Raw genomic sequence first — 18,124 nt, 5'->3', positions numbered from 1 at the left:
AAAATAGAATCTCCACTTGCTATATTTTACATAACACCTCCTTTTGTCGTCCTTTTTTTTTCTTTCGCCTGAGCCTTATATCGGTTAGTGCACTAAATAAAACACAGCAGCATGTGGCTTATCACATTGCAGGGTTCCTTTTGTAACTCCACTCCCTCGTATAGCTTTCGATGTAAAGTTGTGAGCCTGTGAGTAGATTTTTGGGGAGTGTTCTATTGGCACCCAAACCCTGATAGAAGCTGTGTACCTTCAGCTCTTGCTGAATTCAGAGGAAGGTGAGAGAGATTAACACCTCAAATGGTTCGCAACAAATCCAAATGCATTTTAAATTCCAAAGCTGTCAGGAAGGTACCTGCTTTGTAAGTAGCTTTTTGTGTATCACACTCTTTTTTCTAGGCATTAACCCTATTTGTGTTTTGTTTTGCTTTGTTTTTTGAATCAGAAAATATGGTTTCTGGGTTTTGGTCTTTCTGGTTCACTTTGCCAGCTCACTTATGGCTCATTGAAGAAACATTTTTTCACTATATACAATAGGTATCTATTTAAGATGTTGTAGAACAGATTTTGTAGAACTGTTCCAGATTTAGCTTACCAATTTTGAGGTCACTGTGACTTTTGGTATATTTTAGAGGTGTGCTATAATTGGATTTACAAAGGAAACTCAGTTACAATTGCAACTATTGGTTTAGATTCAACTAATGTAAGGGTTCCAGCACACCTTGATCATGATTGTAATAATTAAATAAATATTTGGTGATGGTGGAGGCTTTCTAATAAGGCATAGGATATAAATTAACAAATTAGTGAAAACAATCCTCAGTAGCAAACACATACACTTGTTACCTTTGGGAGTCAGTGGAGGTTTAGTGATATCTGTAGTGAACCTTTGGAAGAGTCCTGTAGAAGACATATGTTTTATAAGTTCTTTGAACCAAGATTCACGGGCTAGATAGGCAAATAGAGTACTGACTACAAAACTGGGCAATATATTTTCCCTCTAATTGGCCAGTAGCAGGTGTCTAAAGTATATTCCAAGCTTTTTATGATTCCGGGGTGACAGTGACCCACTCCCATGAAAGAACAGTAAGGTCTGTAGGACTGTTTGTCTCTGTGAAGAATGTTGCACTACATAACTGAACAAATCTTTGTGCAGTGTGCAATGATAATCACCCCAAAGTTTGTGCATATCTAGAAGAGAAGAGGTACCATAAGTTTTCAAAAGTGGAGGTCTGTGATTAGCAGACTCCCATACAAACACTTGCTGTAAGACTGAACAGTCTTGGTGAAACCTAAGCTCCATTAAAGTCAATGGGAATTTTCCCATTGACTTTAGTTGAGAAAATATTTCACCCCCTTTACCAGAAGAGTGAAAAGATCAAAGTTTCAAGAGGTATAGCATAGGAGTAAAAGAAAGAGAAATACTGCAAAGCAGAGCTCAGAGACTTTAGTCAGTAATTACATTCTATCATAAGGCATAAGCACAAATGGACAAAGTTAAAGTTGTATAGACAACCTGAACTTTGTCTTTTCCTGACTTTGAGTCCTTATCTGCAGACTTAGCACTGCATATATGCAGCTTTTTGCATTTTATCAGAGGTAAATGGAGAACAAGGAAGTTGAAAGGTAAATAAATGGTGCGTTTATTGATTTTTAAAAAAAAACAGAATTCATCAAAATGGATATTGCTTTATGTATCATCAAAACAGCCATTCGAAAGCCAAATATATTGATTGTACAGCATCTTAATTCAAACTCAGTCTGACCTGTCTCACTAATGGCTCTCTTAACGCAGTTACACTGTACTCAGTCCTGGGCTTCTCCTGATCACAGATGGAAATTAGCAACAGAATGCCTGTTCTGCTTTTTCTCGTTTTACAATAATTTTACCAAGTAAGTCTTGAATGGAGCTGTAGTTCTGTATGGACCTTTGATCTAAATGAATTGCTTCACATGCTTTGCTAGCACAGCCATCCTTTTGATTGACTTCAGCACCTCACTGAATCAGTTCTCTTGCCCTCCAACAGCGAGTTTACTCAAAATGTCCAGAGCAGTGGCGCTCAAGCAGGTGGCTTTTCTGCCTAGCCTAGAATGCGGGTCTTTTTTCATGTATGAATAGGTCCTAACGAGGATGGCAATTACTTTGTTTTTTAAAGATACAGAAACTGAAACACAACCACTCAGAAAACACACAGATGGAAGGGTCAAATCTACATTTACTCTGTGATAACAAACTAAGAGGAGATAGAATTTCTTTCTGATATACTCATTATGTATACATTTGTATATTGTGGGCCTGAACCTGGGCACCTCCTAAGAGATGGGGAGCATGCACAGTCTCCATTGACTCCTTGCAGGACTGGGCGGTGTATGATGTGTAATTATTTTGGGGACTTTCTGAAGTCACTGGGAGTTTTTTGCTCACAAGGAATGAAGAATTGGGCCCTTTGTTTAATGAACTAGTACTCTTCACCTGTTAAAAGTTGAGAGTCATTGGTCTACACTAAAAAGGAATGCGGAAAAAATGTCTGTCCTGTCCCTTTTTGTTCTTCAGAATGAATTCTAATTACAGTACTAAGGCACCAAGCGGTCACTGAGTTTTACGTATTTTTAGAAAGAATGCAGGGATCACCTAGTAGGGGAATTGTATTTTTAGTCACTCATCTTCTGTCTCTCCCACACACATGCACACTCCTGCACGTTTCAGCCCTTCTTTAATTTTCTGTTTAAAGAAGCAAAGCGTACATCATCATAATGACTCAGAACCACAGCACTCTGCTGCTAAAGGGGCACATCTGGCAAGAAGGTGCCATGGGAAAATCATGTATGTCCCTAAGACGGAATCTGAATAGAATTGTATAGCACCCAAAGTGAAATAAAGCATGAGTTACCCCTCAGTGGTTAGGTATTATTTATTTGTATTACAGTAGCACCTGGAGACTCCAAGCCCATTGTGCTAAGTGCTATACAAACTACAAGACCTAAGGAATCTAAGAGTTTGTCTACATGGGAAGTTATTCTGGAAAAGATATTCCTGATTAACACCATATGTGGTTGCTCTTATTCTGGAATTCCACTGATTAGGATAATTCAGAATAAGGTGCTTTAATTCTGAAATAAGACATCTATATGTGGTGTTAATCGGGAACAGTTAATCCATTTTAAATTCACACACTATCTTACTCTGGATTAATTTTCATGTGTAGGCAAGCCCTAACTACATTATAATCAATGTAGAGCACTGCTTAGAACTTCTTTCCCCTCTTCCTCCTTCCTTTTATCTCCCTTCCCATCCTATTCAACATCCCTCACCCCATGAAAAAAGCCTAAGAGAGCAGATGAACCCTGCAGCTTTTCTTGTAGGTCATTAGATCTGGATTATATTAACCCAAAGGGTGGGAAATAATTTCTAAGGCACCTGCACTTCCCAAGAGTCTATGAACTCAAGCATTTTGGCTGATCTCAGCTGTCATAGAATTTTACGAGGGAAGGAGCAGTGTCTCAGATAATTAGTCCCACAGCACCTAGCTCTTTATAGAGCAAAAGCCATACCTTAAACTCCCCCAGAAATAATTTGGTGGTCAATGCAAATTATGGAGCATAGGTGTAATACAAGCCCCATTTAGAGTGTACTGCACTAATCCAGACTTAAAGTGACAAAGGCATGGTTAACTGTGACAAAATCCAGATGTGAAATGAAAAGTTTTAAGTTTTAAGCATTTTGCCAAGGGCAAATGATTAGAAACACTCTGGCTCAGTCAGGATTCCTTGTTGGGGCTCTGTCTCCCTGTGAAAGGGTGCATCATGCACTCCTCCTGTGCCCAGCAAACTTCCCAGACTGGTGTTGAGGGAGGCATTGCCCCATCTTCCTCCCACCCATCCTCAGTGCACAGGTGTTCATCTGGGATAGTGTCTCTGCTATGTATTTGCTGGCTGGCCCCTCTACAAAGGCCTAACTCTTCCCCACCCCTTGGGCACGAATGCGAGGCCAGTCACATTGTGGCCCCAAGGGTGGAGAAGGAGGAGGTAGAGTGATATAATGGTCATAACTAGGATTTTTGGGCAAAAAGTAAGAAAGATAACATTTTCTCTTAATGTTAAGAAGCACTTCCTTGAAGTGATCTCTGGGTGTAGAATAATTTTGCAAAGGAAGTGACGGATACTTCATCTCTTTGGGCATTTAAAAATAGGTTACAAAATGTATTGGAGAGAAAAACCCAGCATTGGGAGAAAGATTGGCCTGGTCTACAGCAGAAAGTTGCACTGGTTTAATTTAAATTGTTGTTTAAACTGATATCAAACTAGTTCAAAAAGTGTGGACAGCTTTAGATCAGTTTAAGAGTGGCTTAGTTCGGTTTGGTTTAAATCTATTCCTAACTGACAGAAACTAAACCACACAAGGCCATTCTTGCACTGAAATAAGAGCCTCTATGCAGATGTTTGCCCTGGTTTAACTAAACTGGTTTAAAATCACACTTTAAATTAAACCAATTCAGCCTTCTCACATAGCTAAGCCTATGGACTAGATCAGCAGTGTCCAATACGTTCACCACTAGCCACATGAGGCTAATAGGCTATTGATTTGTGGCTAATGCATGTGGCTTTTTTATAATGTGGCGTAATGTGGCTTTTTTATAATGTGGCTAATAAGAAAAATTCAAAACCACAAGTATGGCTAGCAGTGTGGCTAGCATCGAATTTCCATTGGATACCGCTGGACTAGATGATAGTCTAATAGGCTTTTTCCATCACCAATTTCTATGATTCTTGCTGAAGGAACTATCATAAAATAGCATGAACATCAGCAGGGATGCTGGGTCTTCGAACACAAGTTAAAATGCCAGTGAAGAATAAATGTTCCACAAAAAATACAAGCTGAGACTTTTTAAAAAGACTCTTCCTTTCATTTACCCGTGCTCCCAAGAATATAATAATACACCTGGGACATTATGGGCCAGATCTTGAAAAATGCTTATGCACCCATCTCGGACACTGCGACCCACAATCCATATGTGCAAACTGCCATGTCTGTGTGAGTGCAAGCACACAATCCTCCACAACTTCTGTGCACACCATGATTTTCACTCAAGTCAGGCATGCACAAAATTGTACACACACTTAAGATAACTCCTGTGTTATAAATAGAAATACTTGACATTTCAGCATTACATTATAACATAATTGGTGTGACTGTTCTCTCCTTTTTTCTTTTCCTTTCCCTCTTCAATTCATCTCACACTGCAGGCTCTTCCCTTTCTCTGTCCTTTTTTCTTTATTCAACTTTCTGTCTCTTCTTCTTCTATCGCTTTGAATGATATTCTCTGGCATTGACCCTGCACAATAAAGAGGTGAGCTGGCCTCTTACTTTTCACTGCTGCTCTGTTCTGCAGATGATTCTGTTTCACCTTGTGCACAATATAACTAAGAATTTCAAAATCCCCATATACATTTTTTTTAGCAACTGAAAAAGAAACTGCCTATGATATTCCCTACTGTTCTTCTGGCTGAACACGTTACTTTGCAGTGCGATGTTTCTGGAATAATACGTGCAACTGAAAGGGCAAAGCGCATGAATTTTTATAAGGTTCTTTTATTATTTTTTCCCACCAGGTGGATTGTGGTTGACCATTTATTCCATTCCCACATAAATGATTATCGCTGGCCTCTTGGCACATTAATTATTCTGTTATGGTATCCAGCTTTCTAAACATTCCCAATTCTTTTTTTCTTTTTTGGACGGGGAAAGCAGAGGCGGTATTTATTTTATTTTCGAGCTCTGATTCATTTGTCCATTTTATGTAAACAGCAATAGAATATGATTTTATTATAATTATGACTTACATTTGGAAGTGGTGACATTGTAATGTAAATCAAAGTCTGTTTATGCATGGCTTCTCTTTACTTTCTGTAGTTAATCGGCAGAATGTGTCCTTTGGGTCGCATTGCTTGATTTTAATGAAATACCTTTTTGTCCTAAACCATGCAAGTCTTTGCGCCCCCAAAACTTCAAATGATTTCAGTGGGAGTTTAGGGAGAGCAAGAATTGTAGGCTAGGATTTTCATGTCATATGGTTGTTTTGAATTAAGCCTGCATTCTACCTAATAAGTAGTATTTACAATGAAGGAGGAAAGGGAGTGAAGAGAGAAATCATAAAGACATATATTAGGTTAAAAACATACAAGGATCATAAACTATGATACCACAGGGCAAAAACCAACCATTACAAGACATGCAGAGAGCTACTGTATAGATTGGAGAGAAGAATGTAGCACTAACTGGCAGGGGTTGGAAATAAAATTAGCCTGTGGTTATTTAGAAATTGTTCATTATGGGGATTCTTACGAGTTTTTCAGAAGTATCTGATATTGGTCACTACTAGGGACAAAATACTGGACTAGAGGGACCAGAGATCTCATCTACTATGGCAATTCCTATGTTCCTATAGCAAACCAGAAATTGTGTTTTTTATTTTCAGCATTTTAATTTATTTGCTATTCATCTTTAATTTTTTATACTAGCACTTTTGTTATGCAAACTTGGTTGACTGCATCACCAGAAAAATAATATTTTTTTTATTCTCTTTGAGTTTTAGGGAATGAACAAACACCTTTTAAAATTCTTAACTCTTATCAATGAGTTAACTATCTATTTGGGATAGATAGAAATTAATTCTTGGTTTTGATTTATAGAGCAAAAGCTGGAAGCTATTACAGAGAAATGTAGCATCTCAGAATGGCTGCACTTGAACAATGACAATGTTTTCTTTTAGGAAAGTTCAAAGAGAAGGCCTCAATTCTCCATAAGATTGCCAAAAAGAAGTGCCAGGTGGAAGACAGTGAAAGACGGAACGGGGCTGCTAATCATGCTGGTAAGTATAGGAGTACAGAATTATTTCTTATTGTTTGGGATATATTTGCTATGTGTTACTTTACTTACCCAAGAAAATAAATAAACCGACATTTTTTCAGACTTGAGTGCCTGAAGTTAGCCCTCTAAATCCATATCTGGACTCCCAAATGGGAACCTGATTTTCAGAGATGCGTAGCACCTGCAATTCCAAATGGGTTGGACTGGTATAATTGAGTGAAAAATTTGGCTCATAGTTTGCCCAATGAACTATTTCATACAGTGGGTCAGATTCAAGCTATTCAAGTGTAAATGCAGAATAACTCCAACGACATTACAAGATTTACTCTGGATTTTTGGCCCAGTCATTTCTGATAGGCCATTAGAGTCAGTCATTTGAGCCAAACAGGGCTAAATTTTCCTCTCTCATCCGTGTATTCTATTCTAACTCCCTAAAGAATTGTGCATGAAATCCCCATAGACATGAATGGGAGTTCTGTGCATGAGGAGGAAGCAAATTTTGACAATGATGCTTTATTTATTTATAGCATTACCAGGCCATTTGAGTCTGATACTGGGTTCTCTCTGTATGTGGAGAATACTCACTGAGATCCACCAGGTGTGCAGTTTAGACACTTACTTACATTTTTTATACACCTGAAATAAATGTGCATTTTATGTGGGACATGTAGCTCTACACTTCCCAGGAGAAGAGAATAGAATATTGGATTTGAGATCTACCGTGTGGATCTAAGAGCAAAATGTTGCCCTCAGAGAGGTATTATGATTGTTGCTGAGAGCGATTTGATCCGTCAGAGGCAAATCCTGCCTATCTTGCATTGGCACGCAAACCTTGATAGTAGTGGTTCTGTTGTGCAAGGGGGAGATTGCAATGAGGGTTCATAGTAGCCTGCTGCAGAGAACTGCTGCAAGGTAACTTTCTTATGGGGAAAGTATTGGGGCTCGGCCACAGGAGGAGCAGGCTTGTGGTCGGTAGGTTTGCACACACTGCTGATCCACTAGCCAAAAGGTTTGTGGACTAGCTGTATAGTGGGCTACTGTTACCTGCAGTCTGCAATAGCAGCCGCAGAGTTGCTGCACAGCTTCTTCATATCCGGACTATGAATTGGAAAAAATCCATCCTTCCCAGCCCTGTGTATACCCACTACACAAACCCCATTGACTCTGTTTTTCACAAAGAATATTCAGCTCAAAACTTGTACGTTGTTAAAACAACAACAACAACTTAAGTCACCTTCTCGTTTCTTTTAGCCACTGCTTTACCACTTAATGTTCATTGCAGTGGGAAAAAAATACAAAAAACGATCAAATGTATCTGGTAAAAATGAAATCAGTTTGACACTTCCATGACCTCACTCTATATCTAGATGCACTTTGACACTGAGTCAAGCAACTGGATGGAACACTCTGTTAATATAGCATAATGCTGAGGAAAATACCCCGCAAGCAGTTAAATAATCACAGATATTCTGCACTCTGCACTGCTGCTGTGATCTCAGAGTTTAATTCAGGAAGAATCTGAGTGCAGCAGTAATGCAGCCACACAGCTATATTTACTTCTTTGTACAGCAACGTCAGATAAAATACATCTTACTGTGTCAGCTGTTGTTAGAGGCACTTCCTCATGACTTCTGATTGTTCAAGCATTTCTGGCCATTACCATCTTCATCTAATAATAACAGCTGAAATTTTGACATGCCTGTTGTTTAGTAGATTCCTTGGATGATTATGGGAAAAGGAATTGCATTACACAAAAATAGGGTCAGATCCTGCAGTCCCTACTCTCTCCCATTTACCTCACCATGAACAACTGCAGGATCAGGCCTTTACTTTGTAGCAGCATTGAAAGCATTGTTTTGTATCTTTATTTTTTCCATTTTTAGTGCAAATAAAAAGGATATGAATATCCGATGATAAAAGTGAATAGTTCTTAAGATAAAAAGGAAAGTAGTACTTGTGGCACCTTAGAGACTAACCAATTTATTTGAGCATGAGCTTTCTTGAGCTACAGCATCCGATGAAGTGAGCTGTAGCTCACAAAAGCTTATGCTCAAATAAATTGGTTAGTCTCTAAGGTGCCACAAGTACTCCTTTTCTTTTTGCGAATACAGACTAACGCGGCTGTTACTCTGAAACAGTTCTTAAGATAGGAATTGCCACTCCAGAAGCAATATTTAGAAATTGAGCCATGGTCTCCATATTTTGAAAAGTTATTTCTTATTTTAACCTCTGAGCCAAATTATGACCCATTGAGGAGATGACGGTTTTGCCAAAAGCCCACTGATCTAGCCCTTGTGTCATCACAGTTGCTGACCAGCCCAAGGTTTACCTTTGAAGCTCTTGGTAGTCTAGTAACATTTTACCATCCATCATTAGCTATTATTCAGAAGACAAATATATTTCAAAAGCCACATGACAGTCACAAAATCTGCGACTTTCATGATAGCTGTGACAAAACTCCAGCTTTCTTAACGACAGATGGACAAAGTTCATTAGTTAAGTTTCTGCATCTGTTTATGAGTTTATCCATCCGTCTATCTGCCAGTGCAGCATCTTACATTTTGTTACTTGCTGATAAAATGGTTTAGTGTCAGTTTTGACTCAAAAGTGTCAGACTTCCCATGGGTTTAGTAAGATTTTTGCATGAGTAAAGGAGTCCTTAAGTTGCAATTAAGAACATAAACATTAAAAAGAACATTTCTAAAACGCAATCAGTTTTTTAATAGATCCTGCAATCCTTATTCAGGCAAAGCTCCCAAAGGTCAAAATTTGTCTCTAAATTACATCTGCTGCTTCCATGGGTTTGCACCAGTGTAACAAGGCCAGAATTTCTCTCTCGTCTTTTTTATATATGTGACTGTGTGTGTGTGTGTGTGTATATATATAAAGGTTAACAGTTCACTAGTAACACTTGATCATTCAAAAAGACTGAAATATAAGTGCAGCGTCACTAACAGATTTGTTATCCGTTTCTTTGTTCTGTTTTTTTCCATTTATGGATGATGTTACAGAAAAAATTGAACTCCCAAATACTGCAAAAGTGGAAGTTGAAGTAACACCACCAAATGATGGTTCAGGACCAGTGCAAAATGGAAACATTGTCCATGGAATTGAAGAGGTTACTGTCTTTTATTTTCTTTCTTTCTCTTTCTCTTTACCCTGATAAACATATTCCTGCCTGTTTTTACTATTTTGGAAAGCTAGTGAGTTGGTTTTTACCAAATAGGATCTTACCCTTTCATGCTCTTAGACCTGAACCTACAGCTCAAGGCACTATGGAGAGAGAAAACCCCGTAAAAAGCAATTCTTGGCACTGAAGTTCATACCATGGTTTACTTTAAGTTTAAAAAGAACAGGAGTACTTGTGGCACCTTAGAGGACAAACAAATTTATTAGAGCTTAAGTTTTCGTGAGCTACAGCTCACTTCATCAGATGCGTAGAATGGAACATATAGATAGATAGGTAAGTTGGAAGTTACCATACAAACTGTGAGAGGCTAATTAGTTAAGATGAGCTATTATCAGCAGGAGAAAAAAAACTTTTGAAGGTTTCCGGTATAGGGTGGTGTTTATGTGACCATCGCTTATTAGCACAGTAGTGTCCAGGAAATGGACTGCTTCTGTGGATTGGTCTAGGCTGAGGTTGATGGTGGGATGGAAATTGTTGAAATCATGGTGGAAATCACGCCATCAGGGGCTCGTTCACCTGCACATCTACCAATGTGATATACGCCATCATGTGCCAGCAATGCCCCTCTGCCATGTACATTGGCCAAACCGGACAGTCTCTACGCAAAAGAATAAATGGACACAAATCTGACATCAGGAATCATAACATTCAAAAACCAGTAGGAGAACATCTCAACCTCTGTGGCCACTCAGTAAAAGATTTAAGGGTGGCAATTTTGCAACAGAAAAGCTTCAAAAACAGACTCCAAAGAGAAACTGCTGAACTTGAATTAATATGCAAACTAGATACTATTAACTTGGGTTTGACTAGAGACTGGGAGTGGCTGGGTCATTACACATATTGAATCTATTTCCCCATGTTAAGTATCCTCACACCTTCTTGTCAACTGTCTAAATGGGCCATCTTGATTATCACTACAAAAGTTTTTTTTCTCCTGCTGATAATAGCTCATCTTAACTAATTAGCCTCTCACAGTTTGTATGAAGAAAAGGAGTACCTGTGGCACCTTAGAAACTAACAAATTTATTTGAGCATAAGCTTCATGAGCTACAGCTCACTTCATCGGATGCTCACGAAAGCTTATGCTCAAATAAATTTGTTAGTCTCTAAGGTGCCACAAGTACTCCTTTTCTTTTTGAACATAGACTAACACGGCTGCTACTCTGAAACCTGACAGTTTGTATAGTAACTTCCAGCTTATCTGTATGTATTCTGACGGGGCAAAGCCAGATGGCTATAGAAAAGTAGTGGGAGATAGATATATTAGCTCCAGGCTAAACAAATCCCTGGTACCAGGATAAGTGAAATGACAGTTGCTCCAGGTCAATTAAGACACCAGGGGCCAATTAAGAACTTTCCAGAAGGCAGGGAGAATGCTAGGTTGATTGGGACACCTGAAGCCAATCAGGGGCTGGCTGAAACTAGTTAAAAGCCTCCCAGTTAGTCAGGTGGGCGCGCATGTCAGGAGCTGTGGGAGGAAGTTGTGCTGTTGGAGAGACTGAGTAGTACACACCATATCAGGCACGAGGAAGGAGGCCCTGAGGTAAGGGTGAAGTGGAGCTTGAGGAAGTGAGGGCTGCTGTGGGGGAAGTAGCCCAGGGAATTGTACATGTCATGTTTCTAAAAGGTCAGCTACCATAGCTGATACTATTAGGGTCCCTGGGCTGGAGCCCGGAGTAGAGGGTGGGCCCGGGCTCCCTCCCCTTTGCCCCCCAATTAATCACTGAGACTGGGAGACAACAGAGACTGTGCAAGGAAGGATAACTTCTCCTCACCTCCCTCGTTGGCTTATGATGAAAATGGCTCAGTAGACTGTGACCCTTGTCTCTAGAGAGAGAAGGATTACATGGAGGGTCACAGTGAGCCTCTGAGGCTAGTGAAATCCACCAGGAAACGCAGGACCCACGGAGGCAAGGACAGAGCTTTGTCACAGTATATATATATCTTAGTATATGTTCCATTCTATGCATCTGATGAAGTGAGCTGTAGTTCACGAAAGCTTATGCTCTAATAAATTTGTTCGTCTCTAAGGTGCCACAAGTACTTCTGTTCTTTTTGCGGATACAGACTAACACGGCTGCTTCTCTGAAACCTTTAAGTTTAAACTATACAGACAAATTCTTAGCATTTTCCTTAGGTAAGTTCTAGCAAAAGTTGTTGAACATTGGCAAACTGCAGGAAAATGCTATCCCTGTTGTTACATTGTTTTGCTTTTTGTTATAAATTATCCGTTAGATCTCTACTCTTCAACACTACTCTGCTAGTGCTTCCCACCCTAGCCACTTCAGCCTCATTCTGGCAGCTGTTTTGCACATTTCTATAAAGTAGTCACACTGAAACTTAAATTCCTTGAAATTTGAAAGCATTTTCCATTCCCTTACAAATAGGAAAAGTCATATTTTTACAGAAAATATTAATTAAATTTTGAACGTGAACCATTTTGAGAGAGAGTGGCCTATTTTCAAGCAAAAATTATCTCTGCAGTGATAAGAGATACGATACAGTTCACAATTGCAGTATGAAAATAGTGATTTTGATGAAAAGCAAAATGTCAGGGTACAAAATATCCTTAATAAATGTTTTAACCATTTTAGCACAGCTCAAGAGTTTATTTTTGAGAAATATACCTACATGGCCTCAGTCTTGCAAATGTTTAACTTCACGCATTTTTGTAGTTCCATTAAAGTCAGTGAAAATTAAGTATGTGGATAAAAGTTTACAGGACCTCTTATGGCAGAGAATGGCATCCTTCCTAAAGGTTTATCTGAGGGCTATATACTATTCCAGCACCTCTCTGGGGATATTATCATGTTCCCCAGAATCTCAGCTTTTATTTTAAAACTAAAGCAGTCTCTTGTGGTGATGAAGAAAACCTGAAATATGTGAATTAAGTGTAACTGAGTTGCAGAGATGAGGAGAGAGCCTGGAACAATAACTCTGAAAGGTGTGAACTGCCCCATTCATCTGAGAGTCTGAGTTCATTGCTGAACCAAAATAAATGTTGAGGCTGGTTTTAACATTAAGCAAAAATGTGTATAATAAAAGAAAAAAAAATCCAGCGAGTGATATTAATAATTCCATTCCAGTAGGCTAATATAGTCATTGGTGCATTGTTAGGTTTTATTATCCTACAATAGCACTGAATATTGTGGTGTGGATGAATAATAATTTTGTGGCACATGTGAATATTCTAAAGGATCCACTTTACCATAACTTAGTAAGGGAATCTATCCTGCCTATAGCTAACTCCTGAGAAACTATTCAGAAAAAACAATAACGGAAGAACAATTGTATCTCATAGAAAGGTTCAGATGTTGTCATTTTGCATTATAATGAAGTGGATTCTAAGCCTGTTCAAAAATGGGTCAAGCAACCTCATCACCCAAGACAGAAAAATTTGATGGTTTCATTTCAAATAACTGCAGGACAAGCAGATATTGCAAGGTTACAATACTGAGCAAAGCTTGGTTTGTTTTTGTTTTGTTTTGTTAAACACTTAAAACTTTCAGTAAGGCAATGTTTGAAATTTTCATGTCAGATCTAATAAGCATTAATGTATACTCAAAATGTACTGTACTGCAGTAGAGGTGGGATGCATTATTTATCCCAGTCAAGAGTAGAGAATCTTACAACCTAAAGAATTCATGAGTAATTCTGCACCTTCAGCTCCATCAGTCTTGAAGAAAAGTTTTAGGGGTTCACTTGCACAGAGAGCAACTCGACGGTGACCTGGCCTCAGTTATTCAAGCCTTTGTCACCACTCAGCTGGACTACAGCTGGAAGATGAAGCTAGATACACGAATTCAGAATGGAAATAAGGTGTAAAATTTTATCAGTAAGAGTAATTAACTATTGGAACAATTTACCAAGAATTGTGGTGAATTCTCTATCACTGACCATTTTTAAATCAAGATCAGATGTTTTTTCTAAAAGATATATGCTACAAGGTCAGACCAAATGATTACAATGGTCCCTTCTGGCCTTGAAATTTATGAATCTATAAATACTACCAGTTACATTTTGAGGCAGTCTTTCCTGGCACCATTTCCACAGTCTCTCTACTTTTCTTCTTTTCTAGTGATTGCCACTTGAAACAGTCACTGCTTAATTATCCATAAAAATATATTTGTATAAATATAAATTCCATATAAACTGGAATTTTAAAAAATTGTTCTGTTTTTCTGTGATTGTCATAACATGAAAATGCTTCTGTAAGAATCGGATAAACACTCATTCTTTTTTTGCATATTGATTTTTGTCAAAGGTACCCCTGCTTGTCTTTGGCTCAAACACTGTTGGAATATTTGTCCTAGCTGGGCCTGACTGCAGTACTACCCTAAAGCTAAGGAGCAGGAAGAAGGAACAGGCCTTTCTGAAGTGCCCAGTCAATCCTGGGAAAGTAGCATAGACCATACAGAAGGGGGGAAGACAGGCATTGAGTAGAGTGGAAGGAAAACTCAGTGAAGAGTAGGAGATGATGAAGAGGAGAGGCAGAAAAAAGGATATGGGAAGTAAAAAGAGTGGGGGCAGGGTGAAAATTAAGGTGCAATTTTATGTAAAAGGGGCAATTGCCCCTCACAAAGAATCTTGATAAGAATGTAAAAATGGCCATACTGGGTCAAACCAATGGTACATCTAGGCCAGTATTCTGTCTTCCAACAGTGTGCAGGTGCTTTAGAGGGAATGAACAGAACAGAGCAATTATGGAATGATCCATCCCCTATCATCTAGACCCAGCATCTGGCAGTCAGAGGTTTAAGGACAAGAGCGTTCATTTGTATCTCTGACCCATTGGCTAATAGCCATTGATGGACCTAGCTTCCAGGAATTTATCAAATTCCTTTTTAAATCCAGTTATAATTCTGGCCTTCACAATACAACTCTGGCCTATGGCAATGAGTTCCACAAGTTGACTGTGCTTTCTGTGAAGTATTTCCTTATGTTTGTTTTAAACCTGCTGCCTATTAATTTCATTGGGTGACCCCTGGTTCTTGTGCTATGTGAAAGGGTAAATATCACTTACTTATTCACATTATCCAAACCATTTGTGGTTTTATAGACCTCCATCATATCCCCCCCTTAGTCGTCTCCTTTTTAAGATGAACAGTCCCAGTCTTTTTAATCTCTCCTCATATGGAAGCTTTTCCATCCATCTAATCATTTTTGTTGCTCTTCTCTGTGCCCTTTTCCAATTCGGTGACTGGAACTGTATGCAGTATTCCAGGTGTAAGCATTCCATGGATTATTATAATGGCATTATGATTTTTTTGTCTTATTATCTATCCCTTTCCTAATGGTTCCTTACATTGTTAGCTTTTTTGACTGCTGCTGCATACTGAGTGGAGATACTTTCAGAGAACTATCCACAATGACTCCAAGATCTCTTTCTTGAGTGGTAACAGCTCATATAAACCCCATCATTTTGCATGTGTAGTTCGGATTATGTTTTCCAGTATGCATTTATTGACATTGAATTTCAGCTGTTATTTTGTTGCCCAAACACCCAGTTTTGTGACATCCCTTCATAACAGTTTGCAGTCTGATTTGGACTTAACTATCTTGGGCAATTTTGTATCATCTGCAAACTTTGACATCTCACTGTTTACCCCTTTTTCCAGGTCATTTATGAATATGCTGAACAGCACTGGTCCCAGTACAGATCCCTTGCGGACACCACTATTTACCTCTCTCCATTCTGAAAACTGACCATTTATTCCTACCCTTTGTTTCCTGTCATTTAACCAGTTACTGATCCATGAGACGACCTGCGTTCTTATCCCATGACAGCTTATTTTGCTTAAGAGCCATTGGTGAGGTACCTTTTCAAAGTCCTAGTACACTATATCCAGTGGATCACCCTTTTCCACATGTTTGCTGACCCTGTCAAAGAATTCTAATAGATTGGTGAGGCATGATTTCTCTTTACACAAGCCGTGTTGACTCTTCCCCAACAAATCGTGTTAATCTGTGTGTCTGATAGGTCTTTTCTTTACTATAGTTTCAACCAATTTGCCTGGTACTTTATGCTTACCAGCCTGCAATTACCAGGACTGCCTCTGGCGCCATTTTAAAAAATGAGTGTTACATTAGCTATCTGCCAGTCATCTGGTACAGCAACTGAGGGTGTCAGAGGCATTCTCCACCTTGAAGGATCAAGCCCCACATTTGCCTTCAGGGGAAAGCCGCTGTCCTGAAAACTGATGGCTGGGGAACAAGTGTGCTCAGGATATAATTTTACTGCCAGAAACTGGATTATGGAACATTATCATAGCCTGTTTGCATTCTGAACCGGCAAGATCTGCAAGGGAAACTAATTGTCTTCTGTGTTGTGCCTACCATATCATATTTCTGTTATTCAGTTCCCATGTCAAGAATACACAGGGTCCCATTTCTGGAAATTTTAGCCTTCATTAGTCCAAACTGTGATAGCTCAATCTAAATCTCTAGATCAGAAACATAATATTGTGAAGTTCTGTATTTGATGCACATTTATCTGAAGTGAAATGCATCCACAATCTAAATACTGGAATTATCATTTTCCATATACCAGCCCCAGAAGTGTCTATAGATAAGCTCTTTCTTCTTGTTTACAAATACTTTTTTTAAATTAAAACAATGAGCATAGGTCTCCCAGCAAAGAAGAGAAGAGGGGCTTCTTAGGGTGATCAGAGACTAAAACTGGAGGAGCAGAGAAATTTTTTTTTAATTTATTTTAAAACATTTTGAAATTACACTTTATTTTAAAAAGGTAACTCTGTCTGACTCCCCTCTGTTTTTTCTTCCTTCTTTCCCTTCCCTTTTTCCTTCTCCCTAGTTTTTTCCCCCTTTTCTTTTCTTTTTGTTTTCTTTTGTTTGAGTACATTTTTTCCTGAGTCTAATTTCTCTTCCTTCCCTCTCTTGTTTTTTTTTTTAGTGTTGTACACTCTGGCTGAAATTCACTCCTATGAAGAGTGCAAGCACAAGGCCTATGAACCACTTGTAGAAGGCTAGATGAATTTCACCCTACTTCAGACCGTCTTTCTCTCTCTTGTCTTCCTCATTCATCTTTCTCTCTTCCCCATTCTCAGTCTCTTGCTCCTTCCTTTCTTCCCAGGCCCATCTTCAAATTCTCACCTCCTGACCCCAGTTTTCTCCAGCAGAGGATCTAACTTCTGCTGGACCTCTTACCAGACCAGGGCTCCAATCCATGGAATAAGCCCGGATCTCTGCTTATTCTGCCGCTGCTTGCAGGAGTCTTGAGAGACCTTCCCTTGTAGCCCTGTCCATCAATCCAAGCCAGTTATATTAATGTTGGGTCCAATCCAAGTCCCACTGAGGTCAAAAGGAATGACTCCTATTGACTTCAGTGAGTGTTGGTTCAGGCCTCTTGAGAGGGAAAAAAATACACTGGGATAATTTTTTTTCTAATCCAATCTGTAAATGTTCCTTTTTTTGTCCTGGCCAACCTATGCTTTCTTCCCTCTTGCAATGTATTCCATCTTACTTTGGATTTAGTCCTAGTTATTGTATCTTTCGTTTTGACCTTTAACAGGTTTCCATGAAGGAGAAAGTTCTTTTATATAAAACGGTATATTTCTAGCTTAGTACTGAGCATGTCTGACAAAATGCAAAGAGGAGTAGAAGGACAGTGATGGTATCTCATTAAATAATTTATAGGTTACCATACAGAGAAATGATCTTTCTGAAAGTTCTCCCTCCCCACCCCCCTTAACAAGTATTTGATTAAGCTGCTTGAGCTGTAATCATTCTAACTTGTGGCTTTCCTAAAAATAACATCCAATTTCAAGTTAACACCTTCTCCTCCCGCCTCCCACACACACACACACCCTTTCACCAGTTTCCATGGAAACCTAATTGGAAAACTTATATATGCCAACCATCTCAAAGATAACTTTTCATGAAAAGAAAAGGCACCTTGGATGCAATGAGAACACATCACTAAGCCTCCAGTGTTTTCAGTGTGATTACTAAACAGCTTACTTGAGCAACTGTGGTAAAGTGGATTTAACTTTCTTCACCAAAGAGCAGCACATGGTTAGTGCATTTCAGGACAAAGCTTTTGTCTGCGG

The 18,124-nt window shown here is 39.0% G+C and overlaps 1 protein-coding gene across 2 annotated transcripts in view; it reads left to right on the top strand.

Moving 5' to 3' along the window:
- SLC24A2 (solute carrier family 24 member 2) overlaps nt 1–18,124 on the top strand; it is a 169,543-nt gene that overhangs the window by 121,393 nt on the left and 30,026 nt on the right. For both annotated transcript variants that reach the window (XM_073345486.1, XM_073345485.1), the window contains 2 exons: nt 6,768–6,866; nt 9,877–9,983. In XM_073345486.1, the coding sequence (XP_073201587.1) occupies nt 6,768–6,866; nt 9,877–9,983 (206 nt within the window). The remainder of the gene's footprint in view (nt 1–6,767; nt 6,867–9,876; nt 9,984–18,124) is intronic.

This window comes from Lepidochelys kempii, chromosome 5, assembly GCF_965140265.1.
Source record: "Lepidochelys kempii isolate rLepKem1 chromosome 5, rLepKem1.hap2, whole genome shotgun sequence".
Classification (NCBI taxonomy): Eukaryota; Metazoa; Chordata; order Testudines; family Cheloniidae; genus Lepidochelys; species Lepidochelys kempii.
The sequence above is the reverse complement of the archived record's forward strand: the minus strand, read 5'-3'. Positions and strand labels throughout refer to the sequence as shown.